The 23,960-nt window shown below is 38.3% G+C and overlaps 1 protein-coding gene across 1 annotated transcript in view; it reads right to left on the bottom strand.

Annotated features, from left to right (window-relative positions):
- Positions 1-17,210, bottom strand: part of LOC124968263 (glyceraldehyde-3-phosphate dehydrogenase-like) — a 34,309-nt gene extending 17,099 nt beyond the window's left edge. The window contains exons 1-2 of the mRNA XM_047530540.1: positions 17,108-17,210; positions 13,028-13,088 (exon numbers count right to left, since the gene is read on the bottom strand). Of these exons, the coding sequence (XP_047386496.1) occupies positions 13,028-13,088; positions 17,108-17,210 (164 nt within the window). The remainder of the gene's footprint in view (positions 1-13,027; positions 13,089-17,107) is intronic.
- Positions 17,211-23,960: the final 6,750 nt, after the last annotated feature.

Raw genomic sequence — 23,960 nt, forward strand, 5'->3', positions numbered from 1 at the left:
TTGCATTTCTCTAATTGCTAGAGATGTTAAGCATTTTTTCATGTATTTGTTGGCCATTTGTATTTTTTTTCTGTGAAGTGTCTGTTCAGTTCCTTTGCCCATTTATTAATTGGATTTTTTTTTTTTTTTGGTGTTAAGGTTTTTGAGTTCTTTGTATATCCTATCTGAGGAGCAGGGGGCAAAGATTTTCTCCCATTCTGTAGGCTCTGTCTTCATGCTCTTGATTGTTTACTTTGCTGTGAATAAGCTTTAGTTTGATACTTCCCCATTTTTTGATTCTTGATTTTACTTCTTGTGCTTTAGGAGTCTTATTGAGTAATTCAGTCTCTAAGCTGACATGATGGAGTGTTGGGCCTATCTTTTATTTTAGGAGATGTAGGGTTTCTGGTCTAATGTTTAGGTCTTTGATTCACTTTGAGTTGGGTTTTGGGCAGGGTGAGAGATAGGGGTTAAATTTCATTCTGCTACATATGAATTTCCAGTTTTCCCAGCACCACTTGTTGAAGAAACTATCTTTTCTCCAATGTATGTTTATGGTGCCTTTGTCCAGTATGAGATAATTGGATTTATGCGGGTTTGTCTCTGTGTCTTCTATTCTGTTCCATTTGTCTTCACATCTGTTTTGGTACCAATATCATGCTGTTTTTGTTACTGTAGTTCTATAGCATAATTTCAGATCTGGTATTGTGATGTTTCCTGCTTCACTTTTCTCACTAAGGATTGCTTTGGCTATTCTGGGCCTCTTATCATTCCAAATAAATTTCATGATTGCTTTTTCTATTTCTATGAAGAATGCCATTGGAATTTTAATAGGAATTGCATTGAATCTAGCACTTTTGGTAGTATAGCCATTTTGACAATATTCTGCCTATCCAAGAATATGGGAGATCTTTCCATCTTCTAAGGTCTTCTTCAATTTCTTTCCCTAGTGTTCTGTAGTTTTAATTGTAGAGGTCTTTAACTTCTTTTGTTAGATTGATTCCCAGGTATCTTTTTTTTTTATCCTATTGTGAATGGGATAGTTTTCTTAATTTCTCTTTTGACTGATTCATCATTGGTGTACAGGAACACAATTGATTTATTCTCTTCATTGTTTGAACCTCTATCTTCCAAGTGGTTTAGTCTGCTGGTGATATTCTCCATTGGGTGTTTAATTTGGCTGATTGAGTCCTTCATTTCAAGAATTCCTTCTTTGACATTTCCTCCACTGGGATATCATTGGATTCTGTTAATGAGTTATTTTGATTTGTTTGGGATACTTTTTCATGTTATTTGTATGTCTGTCCACTTATCAGTAACAATCTGTGATGGCAGAGCTTCTACCCTATGAATTTATAGTGTTTCTGAAGATTTCTAGTACCTCACTTTTTAGGGGGAGACAAATAGTAACAACCAATGCAATCAATATTCAGCATTAAACTAAATATTTGCTATTTTGTTATCTACAAGGGTAATTGGCACTATAAATAGAAATGGTATGTTAGGCAATTGCCAACAGTAGAGATATTATGTTTATCAAAGGGTTTGCTATTTCAAAAGATGAAGAGGGAGAATGCAGTGAGAAGTAGGGGTAATAATGAAAGGGAGGATGAGAGAGAGTAGTAGAAAGAGTTAAAGGAAAAGTGGAAGAGAGAACAATATAATTTGTTCATGAAAGAAAAAAGTGGAAGAGAATCAAAGGAAATAGGAGAAAAACAATATAAAACAAACAAAAACAATATAAAACAAAACCAAGGTATACTAATCAAAAATCCTGTTCCTCAAAAGACAGAGTCAAGAAAATAACTACTTTCAAGAAATGCTTGAAATAAGATGAGATAGATATTTATATGTTCAAATGTACATAAATCATTCAGCACACAGAAGTAAAACAAAAAAATAGTTCCTGATGGAAGATGAAGGGATTGTTTACATTGTGATGGTTGAAAAATTATTTTATTTGGTAGTTGTCAGTTCCTGATTATCTTTCTTTCTATTTTTTTTTATTATTGTAAACAAATGGGATACATGTTGTTTCTCTGTTTGTACATGGCGTAAAGGCATACCATTTGTGTAATCATAAATTTACATAGGGTAATGTTGTTTGATTCATTCTGTTATTTTTTTCCCTTCCCCCCCACCCCTCCCACCCTTCTTTTCCCTCTATACAGTCCTTCCTTCCTCCATTCTTGCCCCCCTCCCTAAACCTAACTCTAACCCTAACACTAACCCCTCCCACCACCCATTATGTGTCATCATCCACTTATTAGCGATATCATTCTTCCTTTGGTTTTTTGAGATTGGCTTATCTCACTTAGCATGATATTCTCCAGTTTCATCCATTTGCCTGCAAATGCCATAATTTTATCATTCTTTATGGCAGAGTAATATTCCATTGTATATATATACCACATTTTCTTTATCCATTCATCAATTGAAGGACATATAGGTTGGTTCCACAATCTGGCTATTGTGAACTGAGCAGCTATGAACATTGATGTGGCTGTATCTCTGTAATATGCTGATTTTAAGTCCTTTGGGTATAGGCCAAGGAGTGGGATAGCTGGGTCAAATGGTGGTTCCATTCCAAGTTTTCTAAGGAGTCTCCATACTGCTTTCCAGAGTGGCTGCACTAATTTGCAGCCCCACCAGCAATGTATGAGTGTACCTTTCTCCCCACATCCTCGCCAACACCTGTTGTTGCTTGTATTCTTGATAATCGCCATTCTAATTGGGGTGAGATGGAATCTTAGGGTGGTTTTGATTTGCATTTCTCTTATTACTAGAGATGTTGAACATTTTTCCATATGTTTGTTGATTGCTTGTAGATCTTCTTCTGTGAAGTGTCTATTCATTTCCTTAGCCCATTTGTCGATTGGATTATTTGCATTCTTGGTGTAGAGTTTTTTGAGTTCTTTATAGATTCTGGAGATTAGTGCTCTATCTGAAGTATGATTGGCAAAGATTTTCTCCAACTCTGTAGGCTCTCTCTTCACATTGCTGATAGTTTCCTTTGCTGAGAGAAAGCTTTTTAGTTTGAATCTATCCCAGTTATTAATTCTTGCTTTTATTTCTTGTGCTATGGGAGTCCTGTTGAGGAAGTCTAGTCCTAAGCCGACATGTTGAAGCTCTGGACCTACTTTTTCTTCTATAAGATGCAAGGTCTCTGGTCTGATTCCGAGATCCTTAATCCATTTTGAGTTTAGTTTCGTGCATGGTGAGAGATATAAATTTAGTTTCATTCTGTTGCATATGGATTTCCAATTCTCCCAGCACCATTTGTTGAAGAGGCTAACTTTTCTCCATTGCATATTTTTGGCCCCTTTGTCTAGTATGAGAAAATTGTATTTTTTTGGGTTTGTGTCTGTGTCCTCTATTCTGTACCATTGATCCACCTTTCTATTTTGGTACCAATACCATGCCATTTTTGTTACTATTGCTTTGTAGTAGAGTTGAAGATCTGGTATTGCGATACCCCCTGCTTCACTCTTTCTGCCAAGGATTGCTTTAGCTTTTCTGGGTTTTTTATTCTTCCAGATGAATTTCAAAATTTCTTGCTCTATTTCTGTAAGGTACATCATTGGGATTTTAATTGGAATTGCACTGAATCTGTATAGCACTTTTGGTAGTATGGCCATTTTGACAATATTAATTCTGCCTATCCAAGAACATGGGAGATCTTTCCATCTTCTAAGGTTTTCTTTAATTTCTTTCTTTAGTGTTCTGTAGTTCTCACTGTAGAGGTCTTTCACCTCTTTTGTGAGATTGATTCCCAAGTATTTTATTTTTTTTGAGGCTATTGTGAATGGGGTAGTTTTCCTAATTTCTCTTTCTGAAGATTCATTGCTTATGTATAAGAATGCCTTAGATTTATGTGCATTAATCTTATATCCCGCTACTTTACTGAATTAATTTATGAGATCTAAAAGTTTTCTGGTGGAATTTCCTGGTTCCTCTAAGTATACAATCATATCATCAGCAAATAGGGATAGTTTGAGTTCTTTTCCTATTCCTACCCCTTTAATTTCTTTGGTCTGTCTAATTGCTCTGGCTAGAGTTTCAAGGACGATATTGAGAAGAAGTGGTGAAAGAGGGCATCCCTGCCTTGTTCCAGTTTTTAGAGGGAATGTTTTCAGTTTTTCACCATTTAGAATAATATTAGCCATGGGCTTAGTGTAGATGGCCTTACCATGTTAAGGAATGTTCCCACTATCCCTATTTTTTCTAGTGTTTTGAGCATGAAGGGGTGCTGTATTTTATCAAATGCTTTTTCTGCATCTATGAAAATAATCATGTGATTCTTGACTTTAAGTCTATTGATATGGTGAATGACATTTATTGATTTCCTGATGTTGAACCAACCTTGCATCCCTGGGATGAAACCCACTTGATCATGGTGCACTATCTTTTAAATATGTTTTTGTATGCGATTTGCTAAAATTTTGTTGAGAATTTTTGTGTCGATGTTCATTAAGGATATTGGTCTGAAATTTTCTTTCCTCGATGTGTCTCTGTCTGGTTTAGGTATCAGGGTAATATTGGCTTCATAGAATGAGTTTGGGAGGGTTCCCTCCTCTTCTATTTTCTGGAATACTTTGAGAAGTATTGAAATGAGCTCTTCTTTAAAAGTTTTGTAGAACTCAGCTGAGAACCCATCTGGTCCTGGACTTTTCTTTGTTGGTAGGCTTTTGATGACTTCTTCTATTTCATTACTTGAAATTGGTCTATTTAAATTGTGTATGTCCTCCTCGTTGAGTTTAGACAATTCATATGTCTCTAGAAACCTGTTGATGTCTTCGAAATTTTCTATTTTGTTGGAGTATAGATTTTCAAAATAGCTTCTAATTATGTTTTGTATTTCAGTTGTGTCTGTTGTGATATTTCCTTGTTCATTCCGAATTTTAGTGATTTGGGTTTTCTCTCATCTTCTCTTTGTTAGTGTGGCTAAAGGTTTATCAATTTTGTTTATTTTTTCGAAGAACCAACTATTTATTTTGTCAATTTTTTGTATTGTTTCTTTTGTTTCAATTTCATTGATTTTAGCTCTGAGTTTAACTATTTCCTGTCTTCTACTACTTTTGGTGTTGTTCTGTTCTTCTTTTTCTAGGGCTTTGAGCTGTAGTGTTAGGTCGTTTATTTTTTGAGTTTTACTTCTTTTATTAAATGCGCTCTATGAAATAAATCTTCCTCTAAGTACTGCTTTCATAGTGTCCCAGAGATTTTGATATGATGTTTCTTTGTTCTCGTTTACCTCTAAGAAATTTTTAATTTCCTTCCTAATATCTTCTGTTATCCATTCATCATATAATAGCATATTGTTTAATCTCCAGGTGTTGGAGTAGTTTCTGTTTTTTACTCTTTCATTTATTTCTAACTTCAATCCATTATGATCTGATAGAATACAAGGTAGTGTTTCTATCTTCTTGTATTTGCGGACTTTAGCTTTGTGGCATAATATATGGTCTATTTTAGAGAAGGATCCATGTGCTGCTGAGAAGAAAGTGTATTCACTCTTGGTTGGATGGTATATTCTATAAATGTCTGTTAAGTCTAAATTATTGATTGTGTTATTGAGATCTATGGTTTCTTTGTTCAATTTTTGTTTGGAAGATCTGTCCAGTGGTGAGAGAGGCGTGTTAAAATCACCTAGTATTATTGTGTTATGGTCTATTTGGTTTCTAAAATTGAGAAGGATTTGTTTAACATACATGGATGAGTCACTGTTTGGGGCATAGATGTTTATGATTGTTATGTCTTGCTGATTTATGCTTCCCTTAAGCAGTATGAAATGTCCTTCCTTATCCCTTCTGACTAACATTGGCTTGAAGTCCACATTATCTGAAATGAGGATGGATACTCCAGCTTTTTTTGCTGAGTCCATGTGCATGGTATGTTTTTCCCATCCTTTCACCTTTAGTCTATGGGCATCTCTTTCTATGAGGTGAGTCTCTTGCAGGCAACATATTGTTGGATTTTTTTTTTTAATCCAATCTGCCAGTCTATGTCTTTTGATTGATGAATTCAGGCCATTAACATTCAGGGTTATTATTGAGATATGATTTATATTCCCGGTCATTTGGTTCATATTTAAAATTTTATTTATTTATTTATTTATTTTTTGACACATCTTGGTTCCTCCTTTATTTGACAGTTCCTTTAGGATAATTCCTCCCTTTGCTGATTTGCTTCTTTGTTTTTTATCTCTTCCTCATGAAATATTTTGCTGAGAATGTTCTGTAATGCTGGCTTTCTTTTTGTAAATTCTTTTAGCTTTTGTTTATCATGGAAAGATTTTATTTCATCGTCAAATATGAAGGTAAGTTTTCCTGGGTATAAGATTCTTGGTTGGCATCCATTTTCTTTCAGAGCTTGAAAAATTTTGTTCCAGGCCCTTCTAGCTTTTAGGGTCTGAATTGAAAAATCTGCTGATATCCGTATTGGTTTCCCTCTGAATGTAATTTGGTTCTTTTCTCTCACAGCCTTTAAAATTCTGTCTTTATTTTGTATGTTAGGTATTTTCATTATAATGTGCCTTCGTGTGGGTCTGTTGTAATTTTGTGTATTTGGAGTCCTATAAGCCTCTTAGACTTGATTTTCCATTTCATTCTTCAGATTTGGGAAATTTTCTGATATTATTTCATTGAATAGATTGTTCATTCCTTTGGTTTGTTTCTCTAAGCCTTCCTCAATCCCAATAATTCTCAAATTTGGCCTTTACATGATATCTATTTTTTCTTGAGGTATTTGTTGTGCACAGAGTAGTAGTCGGGGGCTGTCACTTCCTTCTTTTTGTGGAGCTGGTCAGGTTGTGCGTCCTCAGCTTCCCTTCTCAGCAGTATGAGGTGGGGCAGGTTGGAGGGTGTTGTCTACTCCAGGCACAGCAAGGGGTCGCTGCAGAGTTCCGTGAAAGGGATTCCCAGAGGCTGAGCTCCTAGTGGCGGGGCTTGGGTCTAGCCAGATCCCCAGTGCTTTGTGGAAGGATGTTTCGTGAAGCTTTTAAATCATCACACCTCCAGTGCACTGGGCCTATGTATCGCTTGAATATCCCCTGGGTTTGGATCGATTGGCGAAGAAGCCAGTCCTTTGCCCCCCTCTGCCTCCCATGGCTCCTGTATCTTAGACTCCTGTGCTCAGAACCAAAGGGCACATTTGGTGGCGCACGCCTGTAATCCCAGCAACTCTGGAGGCTGAGGCAGGAGGATCTCTAGTTCAAAGCCAGCCTCAGCAAAGACGAGGCGCTAAGGAACTCAGTGTGACCCTGTCTCTAAATAAAATACAAAATAGGGCATGTGGCTCAGTGGTCAAGTGCCCCTGAGTTCAATCCCTAGAACCAATAAACAACAACAAAAAAGAATCTTCCAAAGTGCACATTCACTCCCCTCCACTCCTACCCCATCAGGTCCTGTATCATCCCCAACTGGTCCTGCCAACTGTGAGATTCAAAGAGTGAGAGACACCTAGGATCTCTCGGTTCTGGGTGTCTCGAATTCCCCTGGGTGCAACCCTCTCCACGCCTGAATTTCACCTGGGTTTCTAGTCACATTCAGGGTCATGCGACAGGCCTCCCTCACGTCAGGTTTTGGACCCAGCTGGAATCACCCCTGGGTTCAGATGCACACCTGCCTGCCTCTAGCACAGCAGAGAAACAAGGAGACTGTTCCCACTCTCTGTATGTTACTGGGACGCAGGCAGTGTCCCTCGTCCCTCTTACATGAAGGCAAGGTGCAGCTCACACACTGGATCAGCTGGACGACGTCCCTGATCACCTCCTCTCCGTTTCAAGACACACCTCGGTGCCATACGCAATGAGGGCTCTCTTGGTCTTTCTCTCTCTTTGACCTGCCTGCCCACGGTGGATCCAAATTGGCAGCTGCTGGTGGCGGAGGTAGGTTTTTTTTCTTTCTTTTCTTTTTAAATTGAATTCTATCAAGCCTTCTGTGTCCCTAGGCCGTTCTGAGAGAGTCCAGGATTAAATCCCAGTAGGATTTCTTTTCTTTTCTTCTTTCTTTCTCTTTCTTTCTTTCTTTCTTTCTTTCTTTCTTTCTTTCTTTCTTTCTTTCTTTCTTTCTTTCTTTCTCTCTCTCTCTCTCTCTCTCTCTCTCTCTCCCTTCCTTCCTTCCTTCCTTCCTTCCTTCCTTCCTTCCCTTTCCTTTCCATTTTTTTTTTTTTTTTTTAACTGACCTCAAAGAGAAGCTGTTTGTCTTTTTACTTGGCTGGCGCCATGGAGCAGTTTGGAAAGTAACCTTCTCTACTCCGCCTTCTTGACCCCCTCAAAATATTTCTTTAAGTGAACAACTCATTGTCACTCGAGCACAAGAATTACTCAGTCACCTGGTGTCTCTTGCAGGAATTAATAGATGTTTATTAAGAACCCACATAATCTGCAGTGTGGCAAGTCTCAAACTTGAACACGTGTTGGCATCTCCTGGAGAGCTTGTCTAAAAAACAGATACTTTCGGCTCTTTTTCTAGAATTTCTGATTTAGTGAGTCTAAGTTGGGCCTAGGAATTTGCATTGCTAATGGTTCCCAGGTGATGACAATGGTTCCACTTTTACAGAGAATCTTCTTAACAGAATATTTAGCCTTGCTCATTAAAGTCAGTGACCTCTGTCTAGCTCAAAAGTTGGCTTTGTCCTTCGGTTAAATTTCATTTAAATTGTTCTATTGTTTGTTACAGCAACTTCAAGGCAGGAAATAAAATTTCTCTCAGGTGGATGTTCTGATGGAGAGGATGAGGCGCCCCTCACAATCTCTTCTCTCTTTGATCTACAGTCATGAAAGCCCTGAGCTTTACCAGGATAGGAACTGTATTTCCTAGCCTTCCTTGCAGCTAGATGTGAACAGGGGAGTAAGTTCTAGTCGAGCGGATGAGGCAGAAGTGATGGCAATTTGGAGGTCATGCCTGTAAAAGGAAAGATGTCTTCCATTCTCCTGTCTCCATCTTGCTGGTTTGGGTATGGATGTGGTGGGTTCCATCTTGGCCCAAGAACAAACCCCAAACAAATATGCTAGAATGAAGAGAGAGAGGAGGATTGGCTTTCGGATTAGCAGAACTCCACAGTACTCTGCTATCATCTGGAGTGTCAGGTTAGGAATAATCGCCTTTCTTATTGGAGGCTGCTGTTATTTTGGTTCTTGGATACAGAAGTCCAACTGATATTCTACCTAATTCCAGGGGATGCTGTAACTCTTCTGTTTATTGGAAAGAACCTCTGAAGAAATTTTCACAGTAAATAACCATTAAGGAGTTTGGAGGAACAGTAGAGAAGACTTATTCTGTATTTGGTTTATTGGTTTTTAAAATTTGTGTGTATTCAGAAAGAAAAAGTATGTATCTTCTTTAAAAATAATTATAGAAAAGAGTAGGATGAAGCTGACGGAGAGCAAGGTCTTAAGAGGCTTAATGTTAATCCAGACCCAATCTTACAAAAAAAGATCTGGGCATACTATGTCTCTCCTCTATGTATTTTTCAGACCAAGAGCAGTGCTTTTAGGGTAAAGTTACTGAACTGTTAAAGAGGAAAATCTCATAGTCTAGGTGTACCTTAACTTGAAAAAGGAATTTGAAATAGTCTTTTGTGATAGCTCAGCAGGCAAGATAGAGAATTGAGTATTGAAGTTCACTACAGGTGGAATTGTGTCTGTTTAATCAACTACACTTGGAATAGAACATCAGTGGTCCTATTCTAAGCAAATGTATCATTTAAGATGTTTTACTACAGATCCCCCTCAAAACCCAACTAATACTGGCTTTCTTTTAGGCAATAAAGACACAATTATCTCTCATAACTAGAATTCTGGAGACAGGTATAACAGGCTCTCCCCGTCCCCACCCCCTGTTCAGAAGTTTTCCATTTTCTATGATCTCTGCCTTTATGCTTTTATCTTATGATGCTAAGATGGCTGCAGGGCTTCAGGTATTACAACCTCATTCAAAGACAGAAGTCATGGAGTAATCAGTGTTTATAGAGCATGTCTTAGATTGATCTTGCTTTGTTTTTTTTTTTTTAATTGGAGCAAAATATTTCCCTCATTTCTCCTCATTGACATTATATGTCACTAGTCCCTACTAGCTGTAAAGAAAGCTGGCAAAGTGGGTTTCTGGCTACTTTTTAACTGAAGAGTATAAGGAATAATCAGATTGGGGAAAATGGCCATTGGATGAATTGATTAGTTATTCCTGCCTTACTGGGAAAGAGGCAGGTATTTCATTGGGTTTTATGGTGCTAGTGTAAGAAGGCCATTTTTCAACGACTTGAAAAAGACGTGAAGGTCATGATTATACTATTTTAAAATGACAGCTGGGAGGACAGCTAATACATTGAATTGCAGGATTAGGTTTCAAAAGTCATCTTTTCTAAAGATAAAACTTAAAGTGAAACAAATTACCTAAACATAGAGGGATAACTCACTTGTCACCAGGTAATGTGGAAATAAAAAATTGGTGTTTAAATTGGTCACTAATTCCAATATAAGTACCCGAGAGAATATTCTACTACATTCACAGAAATAAAAATTTGTAAAACGACGGCAACAACAAAAAAACAAAACCCATGTAAGTTGTGAGTCATTTGGTTGGAGATGATCTTTCTCTTTTCTTTGGTGATTTTGTCTTGATTTCTTTTCCTCATTTATTCATTCATTCAAGACAACTTTATTGCCTCTTTTATCTGAAGGTCATAGTGCTAGGTACTCAGGGGAAATAGTAATGTGAAAGATAGAAAGCAATATGTAGCATTTAATTAGAAAGTGTGATAAAGAAAATCAGGGACACCATTGAAACTAGGTAAGAAGGGGTCTGAGCTAGGCTTGGGAATGCAGAAAGATTTCTCAGTTTTACTGCTGAGATCAGGGGCTGAGAAGAAACTGGCCAAGCAGATGGACAGCGAGGAAGTATGAAGGGCAGAGAAACCCAGCTCTGTTTGAAGGCCAGGCGTGGCAAACAGCAGAGAGAGTCTGAGGAAATGAAAGACCTGTGTGGTTTTCAGAGTGGAACCGCAAGAGTGTGTGGGAGGCAGGAAGGTGTCTAGAGATGAGACTGCAGGATTGTGCGAAGACAAGTCTTTTGCAGCTTTATGGACCGTGATCAAGATGTGATCTTTATCCTAGAAGCTTTACAATGCATTGAGCAATTCCCTGCAGCTCTACCCTGTCCCGGGAGACATGCTGACTGGCATGTAGAGAGAACTGACTGGAGGGAGCCAAGATGGATGTGAAGACCCTGGCTGATGTTATTACCATCTGGATGCAGAGATGTGGGCAGGCTGGACTTTGGAAGTAGAGAGAAGGGAATGTGTTTAGGATTTGGAGATGGATTGGATGTGGGGTGAGGGAGAGGAAGTTTCAAGACAGAACGCTGCTTCTCCGACTTTGGCAGTAGAGTGAATGGACTTGCCCTCACTGAGAAAGGAACACTGGAGAAACGATGGGATTGGAGGAGGGGGTTGAAGGGGCGTGGTTAGCAGGCTGCTGGATTTGTGGGCCTGAAGTTCTGAAGCAGGTGCTGGGTGGAGATCAAAGGCGGGGTCACCTGCTTGGGGACCTCGTGGATCTAGGGCAGGAGGAAGTGTTCTGGGTGGAGGGCACCTTGAGAGAACAATAGCAGGTCTCTGGTGGCCTTGAGGAACAAAGTGTAATAAGACAAGGCAGACCTGGAGAAGGAGTGGGAGGAAAACCAAGGGTTCACAGGGAAGAAGCCAGAGGCAGGGCGTGTGGGAAGGGGTCAGGGGCAACTCTGCAGAGCATGTTTGTCTGCATGAAGTTTGCAGAAATGGAAGGCTAGAAGTCTTCCTTAATCTGCTCCTCATTTGCAATCGAAATACTGTCCCCCAAATTGAGCATGTTTAATGAATCATGTTGAAATCCCCTCTTCTCCACATTTAAATTGTGTGAGTTTAACCTTTGATCCACCTCACTTTGTAAACCACTCAACCTAAATGACTTTCCGGTGATTATTTTTACCCCCTCTGTGAGCCAGTGGCCCAGAATAGGAAACAAGTTTCCGACTGACTTCTCAGTTCTAGAGGTTTGCATTTCAAAAGACCCTTCAGCACCAGCCCAAAGCGCTGTCGTGGGTTTGCAGTGGGTCCTCTTTTCGCTTCCTCTACCAGAAGAGCACAGCCAGGCGGCTCCGGAGATGAGGCCAGCATTGACCTCGTGTTGGCCCCAATCCACTGTGCATTTCAAAGCAGATTAGGAGACACTTTGAACAGGCCCTGGCTGCACGTCAGGTGTCCTTTCCAACGCTGTAGGTGGAACTAGAGATGAGTTCCATGAATTGTTAATGCTGATCTGAAGCAGGGCTTTCCATAATTCTGCCCCGATGTTTCTCCTCTGGCCAAAAATCACATTCTAAAGGGGACAACGGGTAGTCCTTGAAAGATGCCCCACAAAGGACCACCGAAAAATTGGAGAGATGAGAAATTCAGGTGTAATACACAAGTTTTTTTTTTTTTTCAGGTTGCTGATTTTCATTCTGAATGGGTATATGTAAATTTTACCTAACAGTTCCCCCCATTTCTGACATTTGGGATGACTTCTTATGAAGCATTTGGAGTGGTATCATTAATATATACATTAATCTATATTGATAAATGTGTAGAGACATATATTTATCAATGTTATATTACAATTATATACTATATTGATATGTTTATATGTATTTTGTGTCTATTAAATATATATTGATAATTGCATATTAATATATATTTATTATGTCTCTCTCTCTAATATGTATTGGCAGGGCCATGCTGGGCATTGAACCCAAGGCTTTGTACATACTAGGCAAGTGCATATCACTGAGCTTTATCCTCAGCTCACATTAATATTTTTAATTGCTGTGGTAAAACAGCTTTGGTTGGATAATGTAGAATTTTGCATCCCAAAACACACACACACACACACACACACACGCACATACAGTTGTTTAGAAGGCTCTTTATTTCTAGTCTTGAATACTTGCTTTGTGTCCTGCCTTCTGTGAAGTCTCCCCCACAACTCCCCCACTCCTTCCAGACCCTCCCATCAGCTCCTCTGACTGCTTCTTACCTCTGGAGCCCACTGCTTCCCTCTTCCTTGCTCAGTGCATTCTCTCCAGGTGTGGTGACACCTGGCAGTGAAAGAAGAAATAATCAACTTCGGCTGAGAAATATTTCCCAGTGACATTTGCCAGAGTGAAATTTCAGCCGGGAGTCAGGGAGAGAAGTGAATGGAATACTTGAAGGAACGAAACTTCCCTTTTCAATCTGAAAAAAATCTATATAACCACAAAAGGATCAGGAAAAACATGGGTATTAAGCATTTCTTAAGATGATTAATGCTGGGACCACAAAGCTATATAGTTTAAAAGGAACTTCTGGACCAAAGCTATAGGATTTAAAAGGAACTTCTGGACCAATCCCCTGTCTCCAGGCAGGGTGGGATTTAACTTATTAAAGACAGGTGGTTGCCCATATCTTATTTTAAATGGCCTCCTTGGTAAAACTGGCACGGCTTCCCTTGGTAACCAGTGCTGGCTCATAGTAACAGTGAGAGATGAAGATGGTCCACTCTGAGATGTCTGAGGGCATGGCTCACATTTAACATGGAATGCATGGCAGGATTGGATTGCAGGTGTATGTGTTTCTCTAAGTTTGTTTCTCTTTTCTATTCTGCTCACTTTAGTTGTCATTTTATAACCTTGACAATCCAAAGGCTCTTTCTTCCTTGCTCCTAACTCATTCTGCTGTATTTTAAACCAGCTCTGTTTCACTTGGGGTTTGGACAAGAGAAGACTAGCTCACTCTCTTTAGTTCTATATCATCTTTTATAGACTAAGAAATTGTTAATGTTACTTCTGATCTGTCTAAATTTTGCCCCAAATGACTTAGGTTATCTTTTTAAGCTCTTTATTACATGCTCAATACAATTGGTGATATTAATGGAAATAAAAAAATTAAGACAAAGTTGCTCTTGGTTCTGACACACTGGTGACTCCTATTTCATTCTTGGGGGCTTCCTTCCAATACTTGCACACGTGTAGTTTTTTTAAACATGGTTTTTATTAGATACTAACTGATCTAATATTCAATTTTTAAAATTTACCTTTATTATGTTAAGCATGTTTTCCTCAGAAAACCTTTATATGTTAAGCATGTTTTCTTCAGAAGTATTTTAGAAATCAATACATACAATGCCATTATTGGTTTTCTATCCCTAACATAACCATTTGGTTGGGCATTTAAATAGTTTCCAACAACAACAAGAACAATAACATGAAAACGTAGGTGCATCTGAACAGAAAAGTTCAAAGCACAGGTCTGTGGCGTCTCACTGATGCTCAGATCCCATTACTGCTGAAGGGATCGGATCCCACCTCAAAATAGCTGGGTACGCCTCACTAAGTGAACTGTGCTCCAATGTCGATGAGGTTGTTCACCTCTGCCCTCCTCTCCAGCACCAGTTCATATTCCTGCATCCTGACAGAGGAAGGGACATACTGTTTTATGGGGTAAATACTGTTTACTTCAACCTCTACTGTTCTTTTGCACATGATTTCTGGTACATAATGAGAAAAAAAAACAAAACAAAACAAAACAAGTTACGAGACAAAGTAGGAAAATGTGACCTATAACTCAGAAGAAAAAAAGAGTTAAAACAATTAGGTCTACATAAGACTTAAAGGTTGGAATTAGCAGACACAGATTATAGAAGAGCTATTATAAATATGTTAGGAACATCTAGTGGGAAAGATGGATAACCTATGTAAATAAACAGAATCTTAGAAAAAAATTGGAAAACATTACAAGTCAAATGGACATGCTAGAATTGAAAAATACTTAACAGAATTGATTTTTATAACTGAACTTATCAGCCTAACAGCAGAAAAGTCACAGACTAAAGAAGATGGACACAGACTAAAGAAGATTATTCAAGTTGAAAATAATAAGAAGCTAAGAATGGAAAACTGAGAGAACATGTGAGACCTTGGGGACAGTATCAAATGATCTAATGTAAGTGTAATAGGCAGGGGGTACAGAGGAGGGAGAGAGGGAAAGGAAGGGAAGGCATGAGATGAGATGAGGTGAGGGAACAGGGCAGAAGAGGTTGCTGAAGAGATAATGGCCACATATTTCCCCACATTCAAGAACCATATCAACTCACAGATCCAAGAATCTCAATGAGTCTTAAGTAGAATAAATTAAAAATAAATAAATAATAGGCACTCTGTAGGGAACTTCTGAAAAAACAAAAATAAAGAATCATAAAACCAACCTGAGGTAAAAGACATTACTTACAGAATGATGACAAATTGCTTACCAGAAATAATGTACTTAATGTACATACACATATGTGCACACACTTTCTTAAATAAAGTGATAAAAATACAGTATGGAACTATAACAAAGGCAGAAGTAATTTACAAGAGTAGTAGATGGGCCAAATGCAATTAGACAAATTATTCACAAAGTAGTTTAGTGTCAGTCTACTGTAACAGGGTAAGGATTCATATTTTAATCTCTAGATCAACCACTACTGAATAACACAAAAGATAAAAAACTAAAAAATAAAAAACCAAACATATTAAAACCTGATTAATCAGAAGAAGGTAGGAAATAAGGAAAAGGGGGAAACTCTACTGTATCGATAATGACATTAAATAAGGTAGACTAAACAGTCCATCTAGAAGGCAAATCATCTTGAGTTAGAAAAAAAGACAAGATCACCTATTTGCTGTTTGTATGAGACAGACTTTATAAAAATAGGTTGGTAGTTGGGTGGGCAAAGATGCCAAGTAAGCACAAAGTATAAGAAAGCTGATCTGATGTTATTAATAAAGAAAAGTAAACTTTGAAAGAAAGTACTGCCAGAGATTGTTACTTCACAATGATGTGAAAAGGTCAGTTCATCGGGAAGATGTAATGTGTGCCCATTTAATGACACAGCAGCAAAACAGTTGAAACAAAATGAAACCAAAGGGAGAAATACACAACCCTGCTATCATAAAGTTTATTGAAAATCCTTGTAAGGCTTTTTGTACTCAGACTCAGTCATACCCATATGAATGCTCTCATACTGACCAAAATAAACTGGGGTCAGAGGTGCTGTGTGCAGGAGATCTCTGGGACCTTGGCAGGGAGGATCATGCCTCTAGAACTACAGGACAAGAAGGAGCTGGGCTCATGGCATGAGCACCCAAGCTCTTTACTGCAGAGACTCTTGTTGATCAGCAAGCCTGGAAAGGTGTGTGCAAAGGTGCAGGCACTTGCTTGCCCCACAACCCTGATCCCAGCTGCCAGATGGGGCCTGTACCCTTGACCATGAAGAACCTCCCATCTCCCCTGGTGGTCATGTATTGGTGTGTCATGATATAGAAAATGTGGAAAAGCTCTGTTTTGTCCATTTTACTTCCCTCCTGCCCTCCCTGTCTCCTTCTTACTGCTGATCTGTTCTTGTTGCTGGGCCCTGGCTTGTATTCTCAATAGAGCACTCTGTGAGGTACCCTGAATTCTGTTGGGGTCAGTAGGGTCCTGACAACCTGGTGCCTTGGAGGGTCTGTCAGTGGGCTCCAGAGCTTTACCAGAGGTTATCCTGGCAAATTCTGTGCAGGGCTGAGGGCCTGGCTGAAGGTGCAAGTCTAGGTCCAACCCTCAATAGCACGACCCAGGAGGTGGAAGGCATGGGCTTTCATGGGAACAAAAGCCAATTTTAAAATCAGGGAAAAAGAGCTAAGCATAACTTTTTCTGGCTTAGATAAAGAAAAAGTAAAAATTCTGAGCTCAGGAATATTGAAAAAGATTACGAAGCACTGTAAACCTTTTTGATGAAGGCCAGCCTTGAGAACAAGTTAGCAGAAACACTAAGCCCGGAGGCTAGTAATAAAAAACTGAAAATTTCCTTCTTGAGGTTAAAATAGACTTGTCAGTATAGAATTAAGGAAAGAAAAATCGAAATGTCCAGAATGAGAGTTGGTAGGGCTCATATCACATGGATACCGAGGCACTAGAAGGTGAATCAGAAGCCATTCAGGCCCATGTGTCAGAAGTCAAATTACTCTTAAAGTTACATTTGAAAAAGTGAAGAACTAATGCTAGCATTAAAGAAAGCTATGGAGGAATGTATTAGGTTTGAATTGCTGTAATGAAATACCTGACACCGGCTGCTTCTTTTGTCTCCTGGTTCCTAGAGGTTCAAGTCCAAGATTGGGTGGCACCCACTGGTTTGGGTCCCTCTGGTGAAGGAGCCGCGTCATGGTGGGAATATGTGTTGGAGTGATTGCTCACATCCTGAGCCAGGCAGGAATCAGAGAAAGCAGAGAGGGAGAGGGAGAACAGATGTCTTTGAGGACACCCATGCAATAATCTAAGGACCTCCTACTAGGCCCCACCTTCTGAAGGATCCACAACCTCCCAATGCTGCCACCTTGGGTACCAAAGCTTTAGCACATGCAATATGCAAATGGTAATATGCAAATGGTAATATGCAAGCGGTAAGTACACCCATCTTCAGGAAAGCATGAGACAACTGTCAAAAGAGGTTGAATGACAGGAAGGGTAAGAAAATAAGTGGACAGAAAAATAAAAGGTTGAAGATGCTAAAGCAGATGCTCTCAGATTTTTGGTGTCAGGATCTCTTTATAGTCTTTTTTTTTTTTTTTTTTTTTTGGTAGTAGGGATTGAACCCAGTGATGCTTAACCACTGAGTAACATGCCCAGTCCTTTCTATTTTTTATTTTGAGACAGGATCTGGCTAAGTTGCGCAGAGCTTTGCTAAGTTGCTGAGGCTGGCCTTGAAATTGTGATCCTCCTGCCTCAGCCTCTTGTGTCACTGGGATTCCAGGAGTGTGCCTTTTACAGTTTTAAAAATTATTAAGGATCCCAAAAGGCTTTTGTTTACATGGGTTATGTCTACTGATAATAACTATTAGAAATTAAATGGAAAAACTTTAAGGAAAATATTCATTATTATCATAATTATCTAATCATTTGTATTTATTACTATAAATTATTTGTATTTTTTAATAAATAGCAAAATTTAGTGAAAAAATATCATCAAAAATTTCCCCAACAACACATTACTGTTGTGTTCTAAAGATTTGCAAACATTTTAAAAGTCTGGCTTAACAGAAGATATCTCAATTCTTATTTCTGCATCTACATTCAGTATGTTGCAGATTGATATTTTAGTTCAGGTATATGAAGAAAAGCCTGTCTTACATAAATATATAGTTGGAAAAGGGAGGGGAATATTAACATGCTTTTTAGATAATTGTATTTATTACTGTTAAGACTTGACAATTGTTTCTTAAAGGATAGTTGCACTATGGAACCTGACATCGTATTAATGACATCTTATACTCTATTACATTGAAGTTCATTTGTCTATCATATACTTTTATAACAACGTGTATTGGCCACTTGAAAAATATTGGAAACTGAGTAATTCAAATCTTCCAAATGTTGGCATATTTAATTAAAAATATCAAAATATTACATTTGTTAACAACACCACTGATTTAAACAGAAAGTCTTTAAGTATTGGGAATCTGTCAAGTTCATGGAGATAGACCCAAGTTTTTTTTTTTTCCAAAATCCTAATATTCATTTGAAAAAATACTATCAGTTTTCTGTTAAGTGACAGACTTTGTTTTCATGAAAATATCTGCTAATATCTAGTCTATAGTTTGTCAGTTTTTCTTTCAAGTGAAAATAGTTTTCTTTGAAAAAATTGGCTACTTTAGCTTGTAACTCAATCATCCATGTGCTTTCCCTCTAGACAATCATTTTTTCTCAGTATGAGGCAGAAGTATTTTATGTGGACTTTCCATTTTGCTGTTCAAGATACTAGAACAACTTGTATTAAGGAATCAAACTTGAATAAAATTACTAGTTGTCTTTTTCTGCTCCATTAAGGACATACTTAAAAGAAGACAGCTTTAAACAAAGAACACCTGAGATTACAAAGTGAAGAAAAATATGACTCATAGTACTATTTGGTGCTTCTATCTTTTTTAAAAATATTTTTTAGTTGTCAAAGGACCTGTATTTTATTTATTTATATGTGGTGCTGAGGATTGAATCCAATCCCTCACACATGCTAGGCAAGTGCTCTACCACCGAGGCACAACCCCAGCTCTGGTGATTTTATCTTAATTCATACTTAACTATCACAAGTATTATCCATCATAATTTTTGTTTCATCTCATACAACCATCAAGAGTGAAACAAAATGAAGGGAACTATTATCTTAATATTATTATGAAGCAGTTTCATGGACCTCATAGTCTCCTGAGAGAGTCTTGGGACACTCTCCCTTGGGGGCTCCATGAACCAGTCTTTGAGAATCACTACTCTAAAGTATGGGTGAAATAAGTTCCACATGAAATGGAACATCAGTCAAGATTATGACTAAATCTGAATAATTTGCCCGTGAAAGATTTGGTTGCTGTCCTTGGAAAAGATGAAGGCGAACAGGAAATGGAGATTATGAGAAAGTCAGGGAATAGACAACATGTAAATGACCAATTCTTATGAGCTTTGAGGAAACTGACACCATGAAGCTAAATGCTTCCTTATAAATTCTCAGAGTAAAAAGTAATTAAATGTAATGTGTATTCAACTAGCTAGAGAGGACACTGTGGTTGAATGTGAGGTGTCCCCCCCAAAATCTCATGTTAGACAATGCAGCAATGTTTGGAGGTAGAACAGTTAGATCATAAGAAATGTAACTTAATCAGTATATCAATCCATTTGATGGAATACTTTGAATGGATTATTGATTGATAACTTTAGGCAGGTGGGTTGTGGCTGGAGGAAATAGGTCACTGGGTGCTTGCCTTTGGGGTTATATATCTTGTCCCTAGCTTCTGGCCTTTTTTTTTTTTTTTTTTTTTTTTTTTTTTTTTCTGTTTCTTAGTTGTGATGGACTGAGCAGCTTTCTTTCAACACCCTTCTGCCATGATGTTCTACCTTACATTGGGTCCAGAGCAATGGAATAAGATGCCCATGGACTGAACCTCTGAAACTATGAGCACCAAATAAACTTTTCCTTTTCTAAATTGTTCCTATCAAGTATTTAGTCACAATGATGAAAAGCTTACTAATACAGAAGATGGGACACTCACTAACAAATCATTACCACAACTCTCTCAACAACAAAATAAATTCATTTCTGGAATCAGAAAATGAAGATATTAAAATGAGATTTAGCATAAATTAAGGACTGAACTATGTCAGATACCTAAGGCTAGGCAATTGGTAAAGAAAAGAGATTTATTTAGCTCACAGTTCTTGAGGTTCAAGAGCATGGTGCAAGCCACTGCTTGGCTCTGGTGTGGGCCTTCTATCTGTATCACAACAGGGTGGATGGCCTCATCATGTGAGTGTGTGCAGGAGAAAGAGATCACATGGAAAGACAGAAAGTCAGAGGGATCCAGAGACTAGGCTTGCTCTTTAAAACTTGCTCTTGAGGGAACTAAAAAGGGCCCTGCAAGAACAACAATAATCAGGGCCCACAGTGACCTAACCACTTTCCACTAGGCCCAACCTCCTACCTTAACACCAACCTTTGCCACCTAACCCCACCACACTGAGAATGAAGCTTCCAGCACATGAACCTGAGGGGGCCACACTCAAACTATATTGAACCATAAGCCAATGATAAGAAACCTCCCACATTGTTCTGTAGAAGGGGAGAATAATTTGAGATCAAGGAAGAAGTTTCACAGCAGATACACGAGCTATATGCCAAAAAACAGTAACAAAAACAAAAACAAAAACAGAACAAAAAAGAATACAAAAATAAAATTAAAAAAACAACCCAAAGCTTTCAGAGAAGAAATGGAAAAACTTATTTGTCCTTTGAATAGCGAAATTACTGCCCTTGATAATAGCTCTTAAACTGAAGATGATAGTTTAGACTGGTCAAAGAAATATCTACAACTTAGAAGAAGAACACAGTGCAGAGAAGATGAAAAGCAACCAAAGAAGATATTAAATTTGAGATTTTAGAAAAGGATCCTCTGAGGATTTTCCTGATCCTTTTATCCTGCATTGATTCTGAGGAACATCTGTCCATCAAGGGAGTTTCGTTGTGACTCTTCCCAAGAGCTGAATTTCACCCCTACTGCCAAGGAATGATCTCTCTAGGGCAGATTCAGCCTTCTAGAGAGCTACCTTGTGAGCAATAATTTCATTCCTCTCTAGTCATTTTGAATTCTTTTTAATTTAATGGCCATTGTTGAAGTGATTGTATGTTTATTCAAATTGTAACTTGATAAAGTTATAATTCTTAGGGTAGTATTTTGTAAGTGAAGTTGATCTACAAATTAGAATCTTATGAATGAGTTATTTTCATTTTATTGTACTCTGTAGGTAGTAGATTTGTATTGTGATTTGATTAACCAGTCCACCATAACGTAAGCTATAATAGGCATTTTGCATGAACAACTTTGCACATTTAGAAATTTAAAGGTTGTTTTTATCCATTAAGAACTATGCTTTCTATTGTAGCACTGAGAAAATTGTTTGACTTCACTGAAATAAAATTTTTATTGGTGTTAACAGAATACTTTTCTATTTCAGAGCTGCAGCTGGGGTAAAAGTGTTAAGTGTCCATGTATCTAAAGAGAGGTACTGAATTATCCATGTGGTCCTTGCTAAAGGGAATTTAAAGCCAAAATTCCTGCCTCATAGAGCCCATCACTCACCTGTATTTTGCCTGTATCTGGGAGGCCATGAGGGGTTAGAGTATATCATTAGCAAGAATCTTTTGAGAACTGAAGAAGCACTGGGTCCTCTACCCTGACCTTAATTAAGCCCAATATGGGAGGTGTCAATGGGACTCCTAGAGAGCACATCCATACTGGAGGACAAAAGTGTTCATATACAGAAATACTTAAATGCAAGGACCCGATTCCCCAGAGGTTAGCATGTTGGGAGGGTAGGAACAGCGGAACAAGGGACATTTCCAGCTGTGGTGGGACAATATGGTCTCTGGATGATAGCTGGGGTTGTGTTGAATTTAAAGCACTCTGCCTGCTCTAGTTTGGATCTTGAATACCCCCCAAAGTCCTGTGTGTTGAGGGCTTAGTTGCCAACCTGTGGCACCATTAGGAGTTGGTGGAATACTTACAAGGTGGGGCTTAGTGTAAGGAAGTTTGGTCATTGGGGTGTGCCCTTGAAGGAGATATTGGAACCTCAGCCCTTTCCTCTCTCTTTTCTTTTTGACCACCATGAAATGAACAGGCCTCCTCTGCCATGTGCTTCCATCATGATGAGCTTACAGCCACAGGGCCAAAGCAACAGGGCCAAGAGACCATGGACTAAAATCTCTGAAACTGTGAGCCAAAATAACCTTTTCTCCTTATAAAATGTGTATCTCAGGTGTTTTGACATAGCTTTGAATAGCTGACAAACACACATACCCAAAAGGTATGCCTGTGCCATGGAAGAAAGTCAGAAGCAAGGATCTGCTTAATCTGAAAATGGAGTGGGAAGACCTCAACTGGGGGTTTCCCTACCAAGGGGATGAAAGAAAAGAGAGCTAGCCCAAGAGAGTGCTGGTCTAAAATTAACATTAGTTAAGGGAGACTTTTCAACCTCCATTGTCTTTCTTTCCCTGCCCCTGACCTGAGCAAAAAAGTAAGGAAAGAAATAAAAATAGATAATACTGTCCCCCTGTCCCCTTCTCCACTGTCTCTCTTCATTGCAGGCTTCTAAGCTTGAATCAGACCAAGAGTTTTAATATTAAATGAGATTAAAGTTTTGATTCAAATATTATTAAACATTTTAATACTCCAAAATGAGACTGTTATTTATTTTTAATACTTTGAAGTAGCTGAAAAGGCCAACAGGATCTGCTTTGAATATAATCCAATTGAGAGACAAATTTTGAGAAAAGAAATATTTTAATATTTTATCCCCATTTACTCTGGGTTGTTAAATATATTCATTATGATAGTGGTGACTGTCTTTGTGTAACGTCTCTTATCTTCTTTGGGGTGATTTCTCTAAGATAAATGTAGAACAACTGGTCAAAGGTTAACATCATTATGGCTTTAGATAAGCAATGCTAAACCAACAAGCCACAAGTTCCCCATATAAACTTTCATGAGTGACATAGGAAAAATAGTTTCACACTGAATTACATTGTACCTTCTGAGAAGATGTTCCAAGTCAGGGTCACAACAATACAGTGTACAATGTGTAATAGGACTCAGAACGCCTAAGTTTCTCTTTGTTCTGATGACTATGTAATTATATATTTATAAAAAGGACATAAAAATTCATATGGATTTTGTTTTGCAAAAACAGAACTGTGATTGTACAGTATATATTTGTATGCACTTTGCTTTATCTTCCCAAATCAATACATAAATATCTGCCTTATTCTGTGTTATGGTTTGGATATGATTTAAGTGTGCCCCTCAAAGGCCCTTATGTTGGAAGCTTGGCCCCTGAGTGGCAAGGGTTTTGAGGTGGTTAATCTTTCAAGAGGTGGGGATATAATCAGATGACTGGGGAATTCACTTTTGGAAGGAATTGGTGTAGGTTTTATGGATCCACAGTGGGCTATTATAAAAAGAGCAAGGCTGTCCATTCCCCATGCCCTAGTTTCCTGTCTTGCCATGTGATTACCCTTGTTCACCCTATTGTGATGCCATCTGCTGTAAGGACTTCACCAGAGCTGTGCAGAAGTTAGTGCCATGCTTTTGAACTTCCAGAACTGAGCAAAATAAACTTCTGTTTTTGATAAGATACTTAGCTTCAGGTATTTTGTTATAGCCACAGAAAATGGAATAATACAGAAAATTGGTACTGAGAAGTAGTATCATTACCATAACTATACCTACAAACGTGGGATTGGCTTTGGATGTGGATAATGGGTAAAAGTTGGAAGGATTTGGAAGATGTGGACTAGAAAAAAATCTAGACTGTTACAGTTATAAGTGGAGCATTATGTGTGATTTTGGTGAGGGCTCAGGCAATGTGGACACTAGAAA

This window comes from Sciurus carolinensis, chromosome 17 (assembly GCF_902686445.1).
Source record: "Sciurus carolinensis chromosome 17, mSciCar1.2, whole genome shotgun sequence".
Taxonomy (NCBI): Eukaryota; Metazoa; Chordata; class Mammalia; order Rodentia; family Sciuridae; genus Sciurus; species Sciurus carolinensis.